Genomic DNA, 23445 nt, shown 5'->3' with positions numbered 1-23445 from the left:
TCTGTGCCAGTGGTTATATGTGATATGCCAAGTTGCACTTTTACACTTGCTGTAATCATAATAATAATAATAAGACCTATAATTAGTAGCCCAGATGCTTCGTAACAAACAATAATGAAAGTGTATTTGCTGTAGTTTACATTCCTAATCATGAATTAACCTACTGTTTCATCTTTCAATTCAACCAAAATCAATAAAGTTTCATTAACGCACGCACGTAAGATTTTTGTTCATATAAGACACGTTTCATTTTTCACGTTAAAAGTTATGTCATATTTTCAGTCTTATATTTTTAAACACGTAAAAAACTTTTTCGAGTCATGAATAAATTCTGAGAAATTTGGCTATCTCTGTTTAGTAAGCCTAAAACAGAAACTTCCAAGTCGCCATAAAGAAAAGAAAATATCAGTTGAAGATATGGATCCATATTGATTTTTTTCTGTCCAGAAACCCTGATGTGTTGGGCATAGAAAAAAATGACAAAACTGTTATGTCATCTGTGTTTCAGAAGGAACATCGATTCTCATCAAATTGAAAACTATTCTAAAGAAATGTTGCTACAGGATAAATATTGTTTATAATTTTTACATATGTTTTGCGATGTTCCACGAATTTCCAGTCAGCAGCAACGCAATTCCGCCTTTGAGCACAAGGGGCAGGCTCCATTTTACGAGGCACTTTTGAGGTTCACTTCCTTTCCGGGGCAACGTCACAGGAAGCCATTTTCACACGTGTTTCAAAACCACTGTCGATCGGTCGCGAGAAGAAGAAGGACAGCAAGCTTTTCGACGACGGCAGACTCGTTTCGGGATCCAAACATGTCGGCCAAGAAGAGGAGCGCGTGCCCGTCGGACGAGGATTCGAACGTTCCCTCGAAGGAGGCGCGCGCTCGCCAGAAAAACGTCAAGAGGTTGGCGCTGTTGCGCGCACGCGAGCCTACCGTGCAACAGCTGGAGGAGCTCGTCTTTGGGGACGTGCACGCGCCCTTGCAGGTAACCACACGCATAGTCGTCATGATGCATGGGAAAAGCAGCAGGCATTATTTTTGTGCGTATTAACATAAGGATGAGGAGGAAGAGGCGCACGAGGAGGTGGAGGAAGAAGAAGTTTTGCTCCAGTCAGACGAGGAGACGGAAGCACGTTTACGTCCTCCATCAATCAAAAGAGCTGCTTGGGTTGATGAAGATGATGAGCTGGAGGAAGAGTAAGTGTGCGCGTTTGCGTGTGTGTTTAGGGTGGGGTGGGGTGGGGTATTTTAAAATACTATTACGATATAGTGCCTTAGCTGGACATATAGTTATTACATTATATACAGTTATTATATGGTCCTTTTAACAAAACTAAATTGGTTTAAAAAAAAATTATATATCCAATTGGTGTATACATCAGCAGGAAGCTAAAATATTCGCATGTACGTGTGCTTTTCAGGGTGGACATGAAGCATCGTTTCCGTAGCAACTTGATGCGAGGACATGCTGAGGCCAGAATGAGCAAGAAAAAACTGCAACAGAGGATGCGAGAGAAGTCAGTACACACACACATTTGTCACATGCACAGTTCATGCACACACTTCAGTCACATTCAAGCTTGGGTTTGTGCGTGTTTGCCAGGTTTCAGAAGTCGATGGGAGGAGCTCCATCTTGGGCTGTCAGTGGCGGCAAAAAGTCGGCGAAAGGTATGCACTGCTAATGCAATCCACAGGTGGCAAAAGTATTCACACCCTGCCCTTTAGTACAGTGCTGCGTTGACATGTGAGTTGAATCTGTTCTATGACTACACCTGTAATTCAAAACATTCATATCTTAAATCATCTTTTTCCAAACTAATGAAATGCCATTCATCTGATGTTGAGTGCACTGCCTCCATGCATTGCTCATATCCCAACACAACACTGCACAAAAACAAATACTTGTATCAACGTTAAAGTGCGTCCAATCAGCTGCTCACCTGCGCGTGTGCATGTCTGCGTAGATGACGATGACGAAGAGGAGGAAGATGAGGACGATCTGCTGAGGAGGACAGGAAACTTTGTGGCGTCTTCGGACAGTTTGGCCAGCGGCATCCTCAGGGTCAGTGCTCAAGTGCACGCGCGTGTTCTTTGTACCACTTTGCGTGTGTGTCTACAGGGTAGCCCCGCCCACTTCCAGTTCTCGTAACGGCAACCACCTTGGCGGGCGTTGCGTGTTGCCACATGGTTGTCCTGACAACCGCAACATCACGTGGCTGGTCTGTAAAAGTTGCCATGACAACGGGATACACCATGTTGAGCACAGCTTAAGATGCTTGTCATGTCAAGTGTTGACATTGTCCGGCATTCTTGTTGCCACGCCGACCGATGCGCTGGCACATTGCCATCATGGTGCCGTCTACCACTTGGTCGGAACATGGGGGCAAGCAGCTTTAGCGGGCCGGCCCAGTGTGTGGTCGTCATGGGAACCACATATACCGATATTGTGTTTCTCATGACGACAGGCTTGTTGAATGTTGCTGTTGACAACTAGGTAGACGTTTTCTGGTTGCCATGACGACAGATATGTTGATGTTGTAGTGACCCTATGCATTCTTTTTGGGTGGTCAGGATGAAATTGATTGTAGTGGTTGTCATGGCGACATCCACGCTGGCGCATGGTTGTCCTGACAACAGGCCATTGATGTTATGTCAAGCGTAATGACAGCCGTATGTGCTTTATATATATATATATATATATATATATATATATTTATATATATATATATACTATACTATACTATGCATGTGTTATGTTGGTCATAATGAGCAGCTATGTTAACGATGTGGTCGTCACGGCGACGCGAGTGTTGACGTGTCATTTTTGCGCTTCAGATGAAGAAGTGTTGCAACGCCAACGCTGCGCGGCCATCTTCCGATCGCCTGACATCGGTCCAGTTCCACCCGTCGGCTCAGGTGGTCTTAACGGCTGGTCTCGATTGCTCGCTGTCCCTCTTCCAGGTGAGTAGGTGGTGACTCCCCAACCACCACAATGGAATTTTTATATATTGGACCTAGATACTGTAGTTCATATACTGAAAATACTTTTTGCAGTGTAGGGAATGATTGTAGTGAAGATATATTTCAACTCGCGGTGTCATTTTATGGAACAATCTGGATTGTAAAACAAAAATAATCTCATTCTGTATTTTAAAAAACTTGACAAAAGCTCAATTACTGGAAAAATACATATAGCGCAAGGACATGCTGCTGAATTATTTTACAGCATTGTTATATTGAAAGAATCTTGACCGCTCGCTGTCATTTATTCTATGTTGATTATTTTTTGTTGTTGATCAGGGGCAGATAAGTTTTACTTCTTTCTGTCCCTTTTCATTTATCTTTTTTAAGGAATGAAATAAAATTGAAATATATTGATATATTTCTTAACCTAAACAGTCAATTAATGGTTATTGGAATTTTTTTTCTGCTAAATAGTGAAATCAAGAAATCCACGTCGTTTGGGCCCTTATTTTTCACTTGGTGCATCCAGATAGTTCTGTCATGAGTTATCAAACACGTAAATTATCACCGTGTTGTCGCCACTCGCTTGCTAACAGGAAATGTTGCGTATGTGTGTCCTGTGCTGCAGGTGGACGGCAAGACCAACGGTAAGATCCAGAGCGTCCACTTGGACCGCTTCCCCATCCACAAAGCTCGTTTCATTTGCCACGGCGACGCCATCGTCGCCACCAGCCCAAGGAACAAAATGTTCTATGTGTACGACATGATGGAAGGCCGCGTCACGTCGGTGGAACACGTCCGAGGTACACACGCACGCACATGGGCACCGTCGGGATTCACATGCACTCACGTGCGCACGCGTATGTTCAGGGCTGCAGGAGCCTCGGGTGAAGGAGTTCTGTGTGTGTCCTGAGGGGGGCGCTCTGCTGCTGACAGGAACTCGAGGATACCTGCACATGCTCACGCTCAAGGTGCGCGCTCGTCGCACTTTAATAAAAGCAAGGTCAAAGTTGACAGGTCCAATGTGCGTGCGTGTGTGCGCCAGACCAAGGAGGTGGTGAGCAGCATGAAGCTGAACGGCGAGGTGGTGGGCGTGGCTATGAGCGGCGACGGCAGCAAAGTGTTCGCTAACTCAGGCAAGTTGATCATGTGACAATTAACAATGACATCATCGCAGTGACTCAATAATGACATCGTTGTGGGGGCCTCAGAGGATGGCGAGGTGTATGTGTGGGACGCGCGCAGCAGTCGCTGCGTCAGCAGGTTCGTCGACCACGGCTGCGTCGCCAGCACGGCCATTGCAGCGTCTGCAGATGGACGTTACCTGGCGTGCGGGTAAGACGCGTCCTTTCGTCATGTTTGTGTCTGTTCGTGCCATGTTATATCATCACGTTGTCTTCCCGCTTCAGTTCACAGGCGGGCGTGGTCAACGTGTACTCGCAGGAGGCGTGTCTGAACTCAGCCAACCCCACCCCCCTGAAAGCCATCATGAACCTGCTGACCCCCGCCACTGCTCTCACCTTTAACCCCAGCGCGGAGATCCTGGCCATCGCCTCGCGACACCAAGACGAGGCCGCCAAACTGGTGAGGCAGAAATATGATCGCCTCGACAACGGCCGAGCGTATTAATAAACGGCGATGATGTCATCATCAGGTTCATATTCCCAGCCTGAGCGTCTTCTCAAACTTTCCTGTGTCCAAGCGGAAGTTTGTCTATCGGGCTTCCTGTATGGACTTCTCGCCTCACAGCGGCTTCTTCTCATTGGCTAACAACAAAGGGCACGCCCCCCTCTTCAGGTCAGACAACCAATCAGAAGCGCGAGCTTCTAAGAATATAACTTGTTTTTTTTTTAGATATTCGGACCAACAACAACCAAATGCACACATATGGCTGATCTACGCACTTATCAAATTCACCTATTGTGTGTATGTGCGCGCGCGTGCGGGTGTGTGTGTGTGTGTGCGTACACAGGCTGCTGCACTACAAGAGCTTCTGAGGATGAAGAAGAGGACACTTGTCACAAAACACGCACATTTGTTATGAAATAAACTTGTCTTTTTTTTGGATATGATGAATTATTTAATTCCAACTACTATCTTAGTGCACCTTGATTGCAGCAGCAAGTGAAGATCAATGCGCTCATAGGAATATTTACAATAGGTTTATGGATGTCTATTAGTTGTATTTTGCCTTAGGAATGGCCCACCTTATAGCAGCCCAGGTGTTGTTATGTGTTGCAAGTCAAAATTTGATTAATGAGTGAGCATCACTTTGACTCCTGTGAGGGGACAGAAGGGACTTGCATGCCCTCACATGTAGGCAAGGAGAGCCACAATTGGCTCTTACTCAAATTCAACTCAAAGTCAAGGTACTATTCTGTGCATTTCAAACAAATTTATGCTATTGGTCAGTCGACATGTGTAGGTTTTTTTTTTTTTTTTTTTTTTTAACAACGATTGGCCAGTCTGAAGTGTTAAAATTGCCTTGTTCTCTTTAATGACGCAATATTGGTTGAAGAAATGTGCCATTTTGAGGGTCTCCTAAAAAGTGACCTTTTATAACCTCATTTAAACAAAATATCACCAGAAACGATAAAATAAGCAAACTTTGGCTCAGAAGATGAATTGTAAGCCGAATGTGATCTTCCGAGTTGAGGATTTCATCTCTTGAGAGGTCAAACTTCCAAAACGTTTAAAGCAGGGGTCTCCACGTTCGGTCCTCGAGAGCCCCTATCCAGCCTGTTTTCCATGTTTCTCTCCACTAACACACCTGATTCATGATCGGGCTCGTTATCAGGCTTCTGCAAAGCTTGCTGATTAACTGATCATTAGATTCAGCTGTGCTGAAGGACGGAGACATATTTTGCCATTTGATTTTTTTTTTTTTTTTTTTGCTTTTCCAGTCTTTTGTTTTATTTACTTTTATGTTTGTTTTCACTGCTTTTATCTCTGTATCACTCTGCGTTTTAAATGAAAACTGCTTTCAAATGAAATGAAATCACAGCAACGTCCATGCAGTGTATGTGGAGTAGCTACATGCAGGGCCAGTGTCTGTACCAGATGTGATCGGGCTGCCAGATTGTATCAGGCTCGCCTACCAATGACGTTACGCTACAGGATTGGCTGGAATTTATCTCGTTGAACTCGTTTAATGTTTGGCGTTTGATTTCAATTTGTTAAATAAAGCAATATATATATATATATATATATTCAATCTATTTCATTATTTTTTTTCAATATTAAAGTATCCTGCTTTTATATTCTTAGTTAATTTTTTTATTTACTTACGTTTTTACAATTTCAGTCCAAACATTTTGTTAAATTATATCTTTAATATTTTATTTCCAATGTTCGACGTCAATGGGAAAATTTCCATCCAATTCTGTAGCGTGACGTCATCGGTAGGCAACCCCGATACGATCTGGACAGCCCGAGCGCATCTGGTGCCGACACTGGCTTCGCCAGAAGATGAAGGCAACCAGGGACTGACTCCAGGATTGCGAGAGTACCGATACCAGGCATTGTATCATCCGATAATCTTGTCCGTGCTGACGGTGGTGGACACATATTGAGCACTTGTAAAACAAGAAATAAAAACTTAAAGGCATATGTTGAACACGTGTCCAAGCTAAAGATTTCTATTGTTTTTCGTTTGTGAAATATCACATGAGAATTTTGGCGTATTCTTTTTGAGTCACTCTGTAGGTACTCATGGCGGAGGCCGTTATGGCCTGTTGTATAGCTCTTTTATTATCACGAACCACAGAAAATTGGCCTTCATTTCATGCAATTTTAAGGAAAACTACTGTATTGGGATGTATAGGTTTTTCTTTAAAGTTATGTACTTGGAATATTTTATCAACAGTGCTAGTGGCATCGGTACTTGGCATCTGTGACGACACAAGAGTTGAGTAATTGCACTGGAATCAGTCTGAAAAAAGTGTTATGAAACATCTCTATTCAAATACAAAGCAATGTTCAAATGCTGGAATATGAAAAAAAATATTCCAAATAAAAGTCCCGACAACAACACAGCTGATTCCCCTCACAATTACTTCTCTCTGCCGCCCTCTTTTGGCTGATTGCTCACTCTATGACAGACTTGATTAGTGATCAGTAAATCAATGTTTTTATTTTAGCTGGGTCGGACTCGCAAATGGGTCTTAATATAATTAATATATATTTTTTTTTAACTGTACTTAACATGGTGTCTACTATATTTTGGCCTATAGCCTATGTTTTTATTTGTTGATATCAATTACATCTGCAGGGTGATGTTTGTTTTCCTGCAGTTAATATTCTAATGATATTACCCTTTGCACTTTAATGTCAGGTTTTTAATCCAAGATGGAACTTTGCATCATCATATTTTTATCATTCACTTTTTGTTATTGTTAGCATTGATATATACTCTAAACGTAATACTTGTATGCCGTTTTAAACTGCAGTAAATATTACACTGACATTCAAATATTCATAATATGCACACATATAATTGAAAATTCAAAATTGCACATACATAATTGTGAATTATCAGTTAATCCGTTTTTTTGTTTTTGTTTTTTTTTGGTAAGTGCTTTGTCTAATCGCCCACAGAGGGGCGCCACATTGGTTCAGGCAAGCTCTGAGTGACAGCGACGAGCCCTGACTGTCGGTGTCGTCGTGATTGATGTTCACGCAAACATGTGCCCTGACCACTTTTTTGAGGCCACGCCCCCCGCCGACGTCACATTGAAACTTGCGTTTCAGGCTGAACAGAAACGCAACTGACGATAAGCAGGTAAGAAAACTTTTGAAAGATTTTTTTATGCACTTTCCAACCTCGGACTTCACTTCGCTCCAAACGCCTCATGGGAGCGACTCAACATCGTCACTTTATTTTGAAAGAAACAACTACTGCGGTGTTATATATTGAGAGTGAATGCTAGTTGTGGTAGGGGTAGGGGAGACCTGGGCGAGTTATATCACGGGAAAGTTGTCACATTGCAATTTTCTTCTCCACCAGAGGGCGCAACAAAAAAAGTGGAATACTAGTTTTCTTCGTATAAATGGTCAGGGGTTGTGTACTATCTGACAAGAGAATATCACATTGTGAGCTGACCTGAGTGGCAGTTATCTGTTTTGCACAACCCAACGTAAAAATTTGCAACTTCATATATTTTGAAACAGGCATAGAAAAATTCTAGCAGCAAATCATGTTGGACTCGTTCGAGGAGAGGTTCAGGCATCTTGTCATGCCTCAGTCACTGTTATGTTTTAAGCTAACTTTAAACAAGAGCAAGTATTAGCCAACATGGTAGTTTGGGGCAACTTGTCTCAGTCATTTTGGGGTTTGTTGCCACATATGCAAAGAATGGACCAATGAAAAATGCACCGCTGGTAATTTGGTTTACGTATGCCAGAATTGCCCTTCACATGAGGATTTTGAAGAGTGAGGAAATTAGTTTGCGAGGTTTTGTTTCATTGTTTAAAAATTGATGTTCCAATTTTCCAGTTGTTGAATTGGAACTACAGTATGCCCACATGTCAGGAATGATTTAAATTTTATGATGAACCATCCATCAATCCATTAACCAAAATGCTTAAAAAAAAATAAAAAATCAATATAATCTCAAATTTCCAGTTTAAGGGAAGAAAATAGGCATTTGAGGGTGAGAGTTACATGACCTACATGCTAACAGTTCCTAAGGACTTTAATCTGTTTCTGTTAAAGTTTGCTCAACGACTATGGTAAATTTTCAAAATCAATGATAAACAATTTCTCTGGCTGTAAAAAAAAAAAAAAAAAAAGGAGAACAAGGATAATTTTTTCCTTGTTTTATTAGTTGCGAAATACAATGTGACATCTTACCCCATATAGTGTGACAACTTACCCATTGATGGGGCAACATGTCACATGTTCACTTTTATAACTCTGCACTGACACAAAGTATGAAAATGACATGAATACAAAATATACCTTAAACTTTAGTCTTTCATGTGGTATACAGTTTGTTTATATATGATGTATTGAATCCAAGAAATATATAAAAGTATAAAAAGTACAAAAGTACAAATATGCCCGGTTTCCCCTACTATAAAATGATGATGGAATATGTGCAGGATTTTTATTTTATTTTTTTTTGGGGTGGAGGGGGGGTCGGAATTTGACTGATGTCATTTTATGTTGAAAGGAACTCATGCAAACAAATGCAAACAAATGAGCGACGACCAACAAGTACCTTTTATTGTGAAAGGACTATCTGAAAGGAATAGCTCAACGGATACGTATATTGATTCCGAAAAGACTTTTATTGTGAAAGTAAAATCCATGAGTGAATATGTAGTCTTATTTTGAAAGGGAGCTGGGAAACACAGCAACAGATGAAGACAGCAATGCTAAATTAACAATGCTATCGATGCTGGCAGTACGCTGGCAGGGGGCGGCAGAGGACAAACAAACAGGTGAAAGGCCACCTTTCGTTTTGCCCTGGCCTGTCATGATGGAAAGGTCTCATTCAGGCCGAGCCCCGCCTACCTGACATCATCAGTCAACCGACCGGTTGGGGAATAGCGGTCACGTTGTCAAATGGTGTGTGCAGGGTTTGTGTGGGTGTGTGTTAGTTTATTTCAGAGATTCAGTTTTTGTGCTGAGTGTATGTCAGTCGGTGGTGCTTTGTGGTTGCGCTCTCGGGACACCTGCTGCCAATCAGATATTAAACATCATCAGAGTTGTCGGTCATGTGACAGGAAGTAGATGTTTTCTTGTTTGTATGTAAGTGCTGAGGAATGGGGTGTTGCCTTTGAGGCACTTCCTGATTCACCTGTTCTAACACTAACACAGGCTAACACTAACTTTAACGTGTGTTTTTTTGTTGCAGGAAACAAGATGGCAGAGGCGGCGGCGCCCAACCTGTCCACGGAGCAAGAACTCACCTGCTCCATTTGTCTTGACCTCTTCACTGACCCTGTCTCTACGCCATGCGGGCACAACTTCTGCCAGGTACATGTCAACAATACGCATGCATTAGCATCACATGTGCTCAGCCTTAGTCTGTCACATGACTACTTGCTTAGCAATAGCATGCAAGCGAATCAGTGCTGTGTCTGAATTGGCACCCTACTCCCTATATAGTGCCCTACTTAGGGGTCACACCATTTTGCAGGGGTGTCCAAATGTCCAGGGAGCGAAAATGTAGGGCACTCAAATTTACCCACAATGCACTCTGAAAAGCAATGAGCGTCGATGTTCACTCAAATGGTTGATATGGGGTATATGCCACGGAAGAGGAGTGACTGTTTTTGCACAAGAGTTTGTTTCCGGTTCCTGTTGTGACTCACATTTCCACCTTCACGCACTTCCGGCAAAAGTGTGAAGTGTACACTGCAGTTTCCGGTTAGCACTATCCAAGCAAAATGGCTTTATTTTTCACTCGTTCTCTGCTCGATTACCTCACCTTGCTTTGTCGGACGTAAGTCGTATAATAAAAGCACATTCATCCACGTCAGCTTAAAAAAACGACGAAGGATTTAAGCTATATGTGTTCCATTCAAACAACACAGGGATGGCTCCTCTTGTCAATGAACGTCATCCTTTCTCTGACGTGGCCTCCAGTATATCCTCTTTCAAAAAATGGCGACTACACACGCAAGTGTGGCGTGTAATGGCAAACTGCTCCCGGCGGATGGCGACAAGCCACCGACATTGTGTCTCCGCGTCGGAGGGAAATCCCAAAAAACTAAGTATGCCATTAAATCTAGCGGTAGCGTCACACAGCGGGACACAGCAACACTGAGTATAAGTGGTTGTTGTACGGATATGCTTGTATTTATTCACTTTTTTACCTTTTTTATTTTATTTTTTTTTATTTTTATTTTTTTTATATGATTAACTTTTTCCACCAAAAGTCCATTGGCATATACCCCATTGCGCGTTCAGGTGTTTAACGTCGTGTCGTGTTAGTATGGGGACGCAGCCAATTGCGTCACAACAGGAACCGGAAACAAACTCTTGTGCAAGAACAGTCCCACCTCTTCCGTGGCATATACCCCATACTGTAGACCAAAATGCATTGTGAGTATGATAACAAGCATGGCGCAAGCACGGGAGTCAAAGCGATTCATCAAATATGCTATGGAAATAATTTGTTTTAGTTGAAAATATGTACAACAAAGCAAATAAAATAGTTTTAAAACCTTTTCATTCACAATAAATAGAGATTTATGCACTGGTGCATCATATGACAGGTACAGTGGTCATGTTATATGCGACGAGGACAAAGTAGTGAGCTGGCTATGTGTCTTTAAAAAAAATTCAAAATAAGAACAAATATTAATCAAAGGCGTGTTTCAATTATAGGTGTACATTTGTGGAACAACTTTGGAATTAACCTGAAAAGGTGTGAATCACTGGCTGTGTTTAAAAGGATGTATAAAAACAAAGTCCAACATTATTTACATCAGGTATAAGTCAGTATGAATAGAGTGGAATTAAAAATGTATGCGTAAGCCTTTGTGCTGATTTACATATTTGTAAAATGTTAGCTTACCAACTAAAATGTATAATGCTGTTGGCATATCTATGCACGTATAAGTGCAGCTGTTTGTAAGTTTTTTGTTTTGTTTTTGTTTTTACTTCTTCCTACTCCCTTTTGAACATGTCAGCTGTGCTTAAAAATAACCATGTATGTAAAAAAAAAAAAAAAAAAACTTTTTAAGAAAATATATTTTATATTAATTTCAGTATTTCTGTTGCTGGTTTATTTGTTCAATAAACAAACTGAACTGAAAGCTGGCTGTCTGAATCGCCAAACAGAATGAGGTCACTTTTAGGCCAGCTAGGCTATGTAGCGGGACTATGTAGTGAATGAGGGGTTAGGCCGGATAAGGGTGGACATTCGGACACAGTGTTATATGACTACTGTTCTTAGTGTTCTAGAATCAATATATGACCAGACTGGTTAGTGTGCTATTTTGATAGCTTAGCATCTGTGTGCCACATCACTGGTTAGTGGTCACGCTTAGCTTTATTGTGTTAGCTGTCTTTTTAGCTTAGAATCAAGGTGTCACGTGATTACGTCCCATGCTTGTTTGGTTAGCGTGCTACCTTAGCATCAGTTTGTGTCATAGCATCTGTGTATCATTTGACTGACTGTTTGGTTAGCATGCTGGACATGTATTGGTGTGTCACATAATTGTTTTGTTAGCATGCTAGCTTAGTGTGTCACATTACTCTTTGGGTAGCACGTTAGCTTCTTAACCTCAGTGTGTTTGCTGCTTTTTTTCCAGGCCTGTATTGGTGGCTACTGGGCGTCGACTGCGACATGTACGTGCCCGCTGTGCAAACACTCCTTTGAAGAGCGTCCTCAACTGAGCATCAACAAAGTTTTTGCTATGATCACGGAGAATTACAAAATTTCACGCTACGGTGCCGCCGCCATCACATCCAGCGTGCCGTCCAGCAACAGCAACCCATTTGTGACAGCGTCCAACGAGGACGTGGTTTGGTGCGACGTCTGCACAGGAATCAAGCAGCCGGCCGTCAGCTCCTGCTTGATGTGCACGGCGGCGTACTGCAGCGAACATGTTAAACCGCATCAAAACACGCCGTTCTACGCCAAGCATCCTCTCATGGACCCGCAACAGGCGCTCAAGGGACGTACCTGTGAGCTACACCGACGCCTACTGGAGGTGAGAGGATGGACACCAAAGCGTGACAACTTACAAGATCATGCATGATACATAGATAATACATGATGATACATACATGATCTCATGTTCACAGAGGAACATCAACGATCATAGATGATACATGAATAGGCATAATACCTGAACACACTAGACAGTAATACCTTGAGATACAAGTGACCAACTGATGAGTTTTTTGATATACAAGCCATCATTCAAACGATTACTAGACTCAACTTCAGCAATTTGGCAAATAGAGGACAATTCCAAACAACTGCTTAAAGAAAGGCCCAATTCACTTAATGCTAATGCTAGCAACTATGTTGCGTTGCGTCGCGACATGCAGTTGTGAACAATAAAATGCAAAGAAAAAAAGTCCTATCACATCAACATGTATATATTTTTTAGAGAGTAAAATTGTAGGTCTAGTAATCCCTAATTATATTACATGGCCGGAGCGTCACTTTACAAGATGCTATGTTTTGCCACCATTTTCCTGCTACGGATGCCGAAAGGACAACTTTGCGAACGTAGTTAGTCCTGGTGGTGCTTGCATCTAGTGTTGGACCCAATAGGTCGACTGCCGCTTACCTTCGACAACTGGGGCCTGCAGGTGGTCGTTGCTGAGTCCCGTAATTCGGGCTCCTATCGCTTGTCACCTTTTGCTTTTATGAGTTTTTTTTTTTTTTTTTTTTTTTTTTTTTTTTTTGTTTGTTTTTTGTTGTTGTTTTTTTGCCACTCCAGCCTATGGCTCCGACTAACTCTCGCTAACTGCTCGTTTGCAGCGCCGCCTAAGTCCGTCTCATTCGGTCTGTCGGCGTCGCTCGCCGGGCTTCACGCTAGCTGCCAAGTTGCTGTCGATCGCTGAGATGCTCGTTCGCTCACGCAAAATAAGAATTGGTGGAAGGCTTGCGAAAGGGGGTCTCTCTGAACCATTGTGGTCTCTCTGCGCTTCGGCTGCATTCTATGATGTAGCGACATCTAGTGGTCAACTATTACACACTGTCACTTTAAACAACAGATTGAACACGAATAGTTCCGAAATAATCTAGCTGCAGCCCCCCATTCTGTGACCCTCCTCCCCACATCCCTGCAGACCTCAATTCTTCACCACTGTCAGCCCAAAAATACCTTGATTACTTTCAAAATAAAATAGGACTGTGATTAAGGTTGGGGTTACGTTACCAAGACTCAAAGTAAACAAAAACAAAAAAACACTTCTCTTTGGTCACACACTTATGTTCTTTTGAGACAACCACTTAAAGTCAATTAAAACATAGCTCAGAAAAATAGCTTCAGCAAATTACGCTTTCAGTGCTCAAGCTATTCTTTGCAGCCAAGTAACGCAAGCCTGCTCGTACATGCGCACAAAATTGTAACTATGTTACACAAAAGTCACATTCAGGTGTTTTGATAAAGGCTGACATAAGACTAACAATAATACAGTAAATAAGTGTATGGGGGGAGCGGTCTCGCACACACTTCCTGTTTCCTCCAAGGACTCCAAAAAGGGTACTTGTAGGAATAAACTTAAATATAAGTTATCATACATTTTCTACTCACATTCACATATCCTAGCTATATGTTATCTGAACAGAAAATGACTCAAGAAGCACTAGAACTAGTTCATCTAACGCAGCAGAATGGTTAGAGCCAGTCTGCTGAGGCTGCCTGTTTTCTGTTAAGAAATGATTGCAAACTTGACCACACGTACTCGGCAATCTTCCACTCATGTGCACACACACAGACAAACAAGCACACTGGGTTCCAGCTATGTTTTGCATTATTATGCTGCGTTCTCACCAAAAGCGAGGGACGGCGATTCGGCGGCGCGTTTGCATTGTAGTTAATGGAGTTCGCGCGCAACGGAACGAAAGTGCGTGGGGCGGCGCGGAGGACGCGTTTCGCGCGTTGGGACGCGGTGCGCAGCAGCGAAAATCCGCACATACGCGACGAAAATCCGCACATTCGCCGAAGTTCAAAAAATTTAACTTTTTTCGCGTTTCGCCTCGCGGTAGCCAATCGGCTTCGAGTACGGGCCACCTCACACGCAGCGTCCTCTCTATTGTCACCCCGAGCGCAACAACACGGCCAGCCGTGACAGAATGATGATCAAGAAAGTGCTGGTAAGTCTGTTTACTTGCTTTTGAACTGTACCGAGTTAGCAGCAGTGCTTATTATTAACGCCAAAGCTATTTTTAGCTCAAATGCTGCCTGCCCGATTGCCACTAAAAAAAGCGAAAGTGCTATCACGTACCTCAAAAAAGGAGAAAATAGTGCCACGGCTGTTTAGTCCCAGGAAAGATGTGAAAGTAGTTGGCGGTGCTCACTTTTTGTTGACTTGCTAAAGTGCTCCACTTTCTTCTTCACCAAGGGACACGCCTCCTCCGCTCTGGTGAGAACGAAAGCGCGAACGCGAATGAGCGGCAACCGTTCCAAAAACACTCTCGCGAATGAAGCGTTCCAGTTCGCCTTTTCGGATTTGGTGAGAACGTAGCATTAGGGTTGGAACTAGGGCTGAACAATTAATTGCATTTGCGGTTAAACCGCGGTTTGACAACACGCGATTACGTAATCGCGGAAAGCTGCGGTTTAATTGCTTATTGAAACGGAGTGGAAGGAGGGAACGAAAAAAAGAGGGAGCAGGACCGTCAACGCTGTAACTAAAGCCGAGCACCGTAAATGCACGTAATTTTGGTGTTTTTTTTTTTTTGTTTTTTTTTGTTTTTTTTTGTCTCATGAGACCTTGAGTCGAATGTCTAGCATGTTTAATCTATTTGATTTATCTTAGTTGTAAAACAACACTTCACCGTTGTGAATTATGACATTTCGGTTGCCGTAGTATCGCGCGTTTTGTGAGTGTACTGTACACCACTGAAACGCAAGAGTGCGGCAGGCGACAACGCTCATAAATCTGAGTTGTCCTATACTTTGAGGCTAAATAGGTGTCGTTCGATTGCATGAATGAAGATTATGACGGATTAAATTATTATCGCTCGTTATTATTCACCATCATTTAGATGCTGCTGCTGTAGCCTCTTTAATGTACATGTATTGTAGCGTTGGTGAACTCAATAGGCCAAGTGGCAAACAAAAACAACAACTCTTTAATGACAACTTGCATGTAACTGTCGGCCGCAACCGCGCCAGAACACAACAGCTCCGAACGCGCTTAGTTTACCAAAACAAATCCTGTGTAGCCTTCACGGACCGTCCAGACCATGGGAAACTACCCAACTTGTGACCCACCCAAAAAGATTGCTCCAGAATGAGAGTGGTTTTTGAAATCAAATTGGATATGTTACATCATATAAGGAGGTATAATTTTACTTTTTACTACATCTACACTTTAGCATGTTTGAGTTTACTGACTGAAGATCGCTATTATTTTTTTAAAATATGTTTCCTGAATTTATTTATTTATTTATTTATTTATAAATGCGGTGTTTACATGTCATGTTTCATGCAACATGAAAAGTTGGATATGTTGAGTGGTAAATTGTAACTAGTAGAAAAAAAAAAGATATTAAATGGCTTCATTTGCCATTATCTTAAGATCCTATAATATATAATAGATCTGATATTGTTTATTATAATATTAACTTTTTGTTGGGTTAAAAAAATACTAATTGAAAAGGACCTTGAAAAAAAAAATCGCACATGATATCGCAATTTTTTTGGGGGGGGGAAAATCGCAACCCCTATGTAACTAGGGGCGTGGAAACCAAATCAAAAGAGAGGGTGAGGAGGGAATTGTTTTTTGTTTTTTTTCAGAGAATGCAGTAGTGAATTGTATCAGTCAGCTCCTTTTAGTACTTGATAGGTACTTGGTGCATAGGCACAAACAACAGTCAGGACTCGAAGGCGGAGGGAGGCTATCTTCTCGTCTACCGGGGTAAACGCCAACGTACAGGCGCTAAGACGGGGGCCAATAAGTATGCCCACACTTGCTCTGCGCCTCTCACTGTGGGCAACTCCAAAGTGGAAGAGAGTCCAACCACTCTCGAGAGGATTGGTACCAGAGCCCAAGCTGTGTGGAGGTGAGTCCGACTATGTCTAGTCGGAACTTCTCGGCCTCACACACCAGCTTGGGCTCTTTTTCTCGCCAGAGAGGTGACATTCCATGTCCCAAGAGCCAGCTTCTGTAGCTGGGGATCGTTCCGCCAAGGTCCCCACCCTTGGCTGCCACCCAGCTCACTCTGCCTCCGACCCCTTTGGCTCCTCTCACCGGTGGTGAACCCATGGGAAGAGGGACCCACGTGGCTTCTTTTGGCCCCGTCTCACGGTCTGGCTGCAGAAGGGAGCCCGGTAACCCGTGTCTGGGTAAGGGAAACGTCCGTCCATTTAGCCCCAGACAACATAGCTCCTAGGAACATTGGAACACCCAAACCCCTTCACCACAGTAAGGTGACGGCTCACGCAGGGGTTAACAGTACCCTCAGCTATTTATTCTTTATTCTCTGTATAGAGGAACTAATATTAGTGCTGTACTGAGGAGTTATTAGGTTATTGTGAATCCCACTGGGGTTCTACGCATGACACGTCCCACTACAATATGATTGGCGGCTTCATTCAAGTAGGATTGCCTAGAACTGAGTGAAATTCTTTGTAATACCCCAATGAGCAGTCAGTCCGTCTGTCTGTCAATTCCTACCCCTTGGAGGCAAAGTCTATTTTATACCTGTAGGTTTTTATAAAGCACAAGATATTATGGAGTGATATTTCTCCTTATTCAAATACACATTATGATGCTGTTTTTGTGGGGGGGCAGGGTGGGGGGAGGGGCTCTGGATGGGATTTGTCCTTTTAGTGGTAGAGGTCCAAGGGTTTTGCATTAAGATTGCGGCCACAGAATAAATTCAACTTGTATCTCAAGGCATTACTGTACTTGATCCTATCATACGTGGTCATATGTGAAGATGTGTGACAATGGTGTGTTGACGTTCAGGTGTTCTGTCGGACATGTCAGCGTTGCATTTGTGCCATCTGCGTCCTGGAGGATCACCGAACTCACCAGACCGTGTCGGTCCAGACAGAACGACTCAGTAAGCAGGTAACCACGCCTTAACACGCCGCACACACGTCCTGGTTCCTGTCACAAGTCACCATGCGGGCACGTGTGTAGAAACACGTGGCGAGGACGGAGCAGGAGATCTTGAACCGGATAAAGGACAAGGAGATGAACCTGGCGGAGCTGAAGACAAAGATGGATGGCGTCAAGGTCAGTGACTTTTTTCTTTTTTCTTTTTTTTTTTTTGCCAACCTATGCTAGAAGTGTTCCTAACGCACTAACATGCTAACGCCAGACTTACGGCGAACGAGAGCGTGGGGAAGTGGAAACGCTGCTGGATGAGGCAGCTGCCTCCCTGGACCGCCTCCGAGCCCAGGTGGTGGGTGGAGTCCAGCAGCAGATGGGGGCGGTCTTGGCTAGGGGTGAGGGGCAAGTCAGCCATCTGGAGGCGGAGCTCGGACAGCTGACAGACAGACGGGCCCGGCTGGAGGCTCAGGCTGTCCGTCAGGACCACATCGGATTCCTACAGGTCAGAGAGGAACGTCTGTGACGTCTGTGATGTCAGTGATGTCAGCTGACCTTTGACCTGTGCGCTCAGAGCTTCTCAGAGGCCACAGCGCCGTTGGGCTCGGACGTGCCTATCAACGTGGACGACCTGGACCTCAACCTGCACTTCAACCTTGGCGGAGTCAAGGCGGCGCTGGCCGAAATCCGCGACAAAATGGAGACGACCAGGTTGGGCGGCGGCGGGGGCGGCGCCAGAGGATCCGTGGCTTCCCGTGAGCGGCGCCGTCGCACGGACCCCCTCTGTCTCGGCTCAACCCACTCATGTCACGCGCCGTGTGTTGCAGTGTCGTCGGTTGACCCGATGATGGCGGCAGAGAGCATGCTCAATCTCAGAGGGAGCAGCAGCAGCTTGAGGAGGAGCCAGTGGGCACTCAGAGGTCATCAGCTTCTGCACCTTCACAAGATTTCAGAGCAGATGAATTTGAATGCTGTGTTTTAATCTGTCAGAGGGCTTATCTCACTGGCCAAGACAGCTAACCAACTTACGAGACCAAACTATTGCTTGCGACCTCTCACGGAAAAACAATTCGCCCAAAAGTTACCGTGACGTTACCATGGACGAGAAAAATCACATGGTATAGTGCAAGTGTCAAGATCCGGTCCTCGAGGGCCTGAGTCCTGCATGTTTTCGAAGTTTTCTACTCCAACGCATCTGATTCAATGATCAGACTAATTATCTGGCTCCTGCAGAGCTTGCTGATGAGCTTAAATATGAATCAGCTATGTTGAATGTGGGAAACCTCAAAAACATGCAGGACTCAGGCCCTCGAAGACCCAACTTTGACACCACTGGTCTCGGAGCAGTCCCAGAGACGTCTTCCCAGTCACAGACAGATATATAAGCCCCGTCCACCCGAAAGCCCGTTTCAATGTATCCGCACAAGTTTCTTACCGTTTGGGCAGTTTGTCCACACGGAGGTTTCATTCGGAGCTTGAAATCGATCACTTTTGGGCTCCAGAGTGGAAAGATTTCGAAACGTGCCCCAGACGTTCCAATGTGGACACCATATGCAGGATATTCCTCCAGTGACGATGTAATTCTTGCGTGACTGCGCACGAACTGCCAATCTGTCAACAACAATGGCGGATAGCCGTGTTGTCGTCGTTTTGCGCAACCTCATTAGCTTGTTTATGCTTTTACAGCAAAATGTTTTGCGTGATGTTGTACTTGAATCACCCGGAAGTGTCACCTCTCCTGTGTTCGCCTCACTGAGCTGTGTGGATAGCCGATATCCCGTACACACCAGTGCAAGCTGTTGAAGCGACAGGACAGCCATCTTACTCCTCCCATCTCGCGAGCAGATTGATGTTTAAACTACTTTGAAGACCCCCTTTTATCGCTCAGTTGCTAGAGCGTTTCTAAGTACTCTCTCAAATATCCTCTAATTTGGTACTGTGAATTTATAGGATCGTATGCCGAGAAACGTTTTTTGAGAGGAGTAATATGGCGGCCTCGCGGCTTCAAAGTCTTGGCCTATTGCCTATTCAGATCAGTGGTTCGTCTTCGCTGATTCTTCTTCCACGCTTTCCGTTAACTCGCTGTGGCAGCGCTACAGCGCCACTCCAGACTTTGCATATATATTACAGTCGTTAAACGTCCTCAGCGTCTTCTTTTGGACACTTGCATGTCTTGAAACGTTTCTATCTGTGAAAGATTTGTTTGAGGGACGAAGCTGGCTTTGCTTCCATGTGAACAGGGCCTTAGTCTCCGCGATCACAAACAGATTTAGTCTCTGCGATGTCTCAGAGAGCTTCTGGAGACTCCGCAAAAAATTGAATGTCTGAATTGACCATGACTCCCTGGTTAGTCTCCGGAAGATGTTGCCGTCAGAGCGCCAGTGAGATAGGCCCCTTAAGTTATACTTTTATTCTGAAAGGGAGATTGACGCTTGCATCCGTTTTTCCTTACAGACCTGAAGAAGATGAAGCCAGTGTCGGGTGCGTACGTCAAACATTCACACCGTATCATCAGCTAAATCAAATTCATTCATTTCAACGACTAAACGTGCATTCGTGTTGTTGGGGTTTCACAGGTCACAAAAAGGCTCGCGTGTACATGGGTGAGAAACTTTGACCTTTCATGATGTCATCATCAGCGCCACGTTAGCATCGGCAAGGCTAACGGCGGCACGCTGCGCTCTTGTTGGCGTTCAGAGGACGTGACCTTGAACCCGATGACGGCGTACCCGTTCCTGATCCTGTCGGAGGACAGGAAGCAGGTCAAACGAGGGGAGAAGCTGCAGTTTTATCGCAACAGTCAGCATCGATTTGACGTGTGGTCGTGCGTCAGCGCCAAGGACGGATACGTCACCGGACGACACTACTGGGAGGTCTGTCTGTCTGACTGACTTGGTGTGTGTGTTGACTGACTGCGTGTATGTCTGTGACTACATTTGTGTGTGTGCAGGTGCTGGTGGGTGAGAGCAAGGACTGGAAGTTGGGTGTGGCGAGCGAGTCGGCACAGAGGAAGGGCCTGTTCGACATGAGCCCCTCCAACGGATATTTCGCCGTCTGGTGGAGCGGCAGCCAACTGCGAGCGCTCACCACCCCGCCGCTCACCAAGGTTTCTTTCTTTCTGTGCCCTTCCGGCCAAATGTCACACCATAGCAAATATTATATTCGCCGGGCTGCAACAACGAATTGAAAATTCAAAGTGTTAATTATTTTTATCCGTTGCATTGCGCGATTATTAGGTCAGTCATCCTCTCCGCTGCTGTAGGACTCAAAGCTTACGCCATGCTCATGACATAGTTGTATCACTAAATCGATAAATATGCTGAATTTGGATGATGTAAGCACTGCGAGCTAATGATTCGCTCCTGATTAAACAACCAAGTCCTGACCGTTTCGATGTGCGTAGTCTCTATGGAGGCAATTTCCGGTAAAGGGGAAGTCTACCCCTATTTTTTTTTTTTTTAAACAATATGTTCTATACAAACTCACTAGTCTAAATAGGGTATTAAGTAGCAAAATTCAGCAGTTTTTATCAATATCGGAAGGCGGCCAATTTTCCACTTGCTGTTGAGTGAAAATGACATAATTGCTCAGGTCTCAGGTAACAACCAATCACAGCTCGTCTTCAGGAAACAGGTGAGCTGTGATTGGTCGTAGCCTGAGACCTGAGCAACTGTGATGTCATCTTTAGTTGACAGCAAGTGGCAAAATGGCCACCCGCTCAGATGGATAAAAACGGCTGGATTTTGCTTCGTAACTCATATTCCACATGTAATATGAATCAAAATGTCATGTTTAGACTAGTGAGGTCACATATCACATATTGTCAAGAAATGTTTAAGGTTGACCTTCTCTTTAAGGCTGAAGCGATGAATGCAAAGCATAGAAAAGCAAGCGCTCATTTTTTATTAAAACAATATTTGTTATGCTCATACTAGCCAAACAAACTTGCTCTCTGTATAATTTGAAGTGTCACAAGGACACTTGATTTGAAATTATTTTGAAAATAAGCATGGCGTTCACTTAGAGGAACTTAATTTTCAAATCACTTGTGCCACCCAGTGGGCATAAAGGGAAACATAATGTAACGCGGCAAACATTGTTTATTGTCAGTGTACAAATAAACCAAATTAGTGTGTTTTTCGTCTGTAAAATATGATATTAACGTTTATTCATACAGGATTACATTATTTTTTTATTGTATTTTGGACACAATGTTCTGAAAGGTTAGATCAGGGGTGGCAAACTGCGGTCCTCAAGGGCCGGAGTCCTGCAGGTTTTATAGATTTCCCTACTCGTAGTGCACCTGATTCCAATTAACAGGCTCGTTATCAGGCTTCTGCAGAGCTTGCTGATGAGTTGATCATGAATCAGCTGTGTTGAAGAAGGGAAATATCCAAAACCTGCAGGACTGCGGCCCTCGAGGACCGGATCTCGCCACCCCTGGGTTAGATGATACGGTGAGCACACTTGCCTCAAACTGCAGAGGTCGTAGGTTTGAATCCGGACTTGGGCCTTGCTGTGTGGAGTTTGCATGTGTTCACTGTTCCTGTGAGATTTTAGTCCAGGTTTCCTCCCCAATTCCACAAACATGCATGCAAGGTTGATTGAACAGTCCAAATTGTGAGAATCGGATTATTTAGTTACAGAGACGGTTTTGAGGCAAGCCTGAAAATCTTGATGTGGCATTTGAAACTGAGGAGATGGATTGACGGATCAGTCGATTATTAAAATAGTTATTTGCAGGCCTAAATATTTGGATGTGCAGTGACCCTATGTGTTTTTTTTGTTTGTTTTGTTTTCCCCCCCACACCCACCAGGTGAAGACTCCGCCCAAGCTGCGTCACGTAGGCATGTTCCTGGACGTGGAGGCGGGGCAAATGTCCTTCTACAACGCCAAGTCAGGTTCCGAGCTCTTCAGCTTCAACTGCGGCGAGTTCACCGAGCAGATGTTCCCGCTGTTCGGCACCGGAGACAAAGAGGTGCCGCTCGTCATCCTCACCTGACGTGTCCGCCGTCAACGGCAGTGACTACTGGTCTTGTCTTCGCAATCCCTCCGGGTATAGCGGACGTAGATATTTTTGTCGCAGTGATAGGGGAGTCAGGAATGAATGAGTGAGTGCTGACTTTTTTTTTTTTTCCAGACTCCACAATGGCTTATATGCAATTGTTTATATACTGGACAGGACTGGACATTTGAGTCGTGACTCAAACTGACAATAGTTTTGGGACACAACCGCCCACAATGACATTACTCTTGCATAATTACATTGTACAGGATCAACATCATCTCTCAGCCCTTTCATCATAACATTTTAACTAATAAATAAATTGTAATCATGTTCTCCTGTTTGAAGATGATGGTTTTTTTCCTCTTCCAAAATGAATATAAGCAAGGCTCTTTGCAGCTTCTGTGTGCCACGCGCACAAGCACACCTAGGGACAATTCGGAGCGCCCAATTAACCTGCCGTGCATGTCTTTGGAATGTGGGAGGAGACCGGAGTACCCGGAGAAGACCCACTGTATAAAAGTTGAAATGTATATTGAGTATTTAGCCTCTTTACAATACAATCAGATGAACAAATTTATTACTTAAACTTGAAAAAATGTTTGTCAAAAGCCTATAACTAAAACTAACATTTCAAAATTAACACTGTTCCAAAATATTTCTGCCTCCTCTGATCAATATTTATCGGGGTCACGGTAATGGAATGGCCGTCCAGGTTACTCTCGAAATTACCAACGGCGAGTCTGCCCCTGGTTGCAACTCCAGTG

General features: G+C 43.9%; 2 protein-coding genes across 4 annotated transcripts; both read left to right on the top strand.

Moving 5' to 3' along the window:
- The first annotated feature begins 676 nt into the window (after positions 1-676).
- utp18 (UTP18 small subunit processome component) lies at positions 677-5038 on the top strand. The gene is made up of 13 exons (XM_077529882.1): positions 677-992; positions 1065-1204; positions 1429-1524; positions 1611-1675; positions 1972-2069; positions 2843-2968; positions 3600-3774; positions 3842-3942; positions 4017-4107; positions 4183-4306; positions 4381-4555; positions 4626-4768; positions 4944-5038. The coding sequence occupies exons 1-13, from the start codon at positions 819-821 to the stop codon at positions 4966-4968; spliced, it is 1533 nt and encodes a 510-aa protein (XP_077386008.1). The 5' UTR covers positions 677-818; the 3' UTR covers positions 4969-5038.
- A 2566-nt stretch (positions 5039-7604) lies between these two features.
- On the top strand, positions 7605-23013 carry btr30 (bloodthirsty-related gene family, member 30). 3 transcript variants are annotated; one of them, XM_077529851.1, is made up of 13 exons: positions 7605-7751; positions 9832-9953; positions 12239-12640; positions 17586-17690; positions 17763-17858; positions 17944-18177; positions 18247-18427; positions 18500-18592; positions 20127-20153; positions 20249-20275; positions 20370-20545; positions 20623-20778; positions 22490-23013. In XM_077529851.1, the coding sequence occupies exons 2-13, from the start codon at positions 9840-9842 to the stop codon at positions 22673-22675; spliced, it is 1797 nt and encodes a 598-aa protein (XP_077385977.1). In that variant the 5' UTR covers positions 7605-7751; positions 9832-9839; the 3' UTR covers positions 22676-23013. The 3 variants fall into 3 exon arrangements, with proteins under 3 accessions (XP_077385977.1, XP_077385966.1, XP_077385957.1); XM_077529840.1 differs by lacking the exon at positions 7605-7751 and adding an exon at positions 9352-9542; XM_077529831.1 differs by lacking the exon at positions 7605-7751 and adding an exon at positions 9554-9725.
- The last annotated feature ends 432 nt before the right edge of the window (positions 23014-23445 follow it).

Source organism: Festucalex cinctus, chromosome 1, assembly GCF_051991245.1.
Source record: "Festucalex cinctus isolate MCC-2025b chromosome 1, RoL_Fcin_1.0, whole genome shotgun sequence".
Classification (NCBI taxonomy): domain Eukaryota; kingdom Metazoa; phylum Chordata; class Actinopteri; order Syngnathiformes; family Syngnathidae; genus Festucalex; species Festucalex cinctus.
Note: the sequence above shows the minus strand (reverse complement) of the source record. Positions and strands in the feature narration are given on the sequence as shown.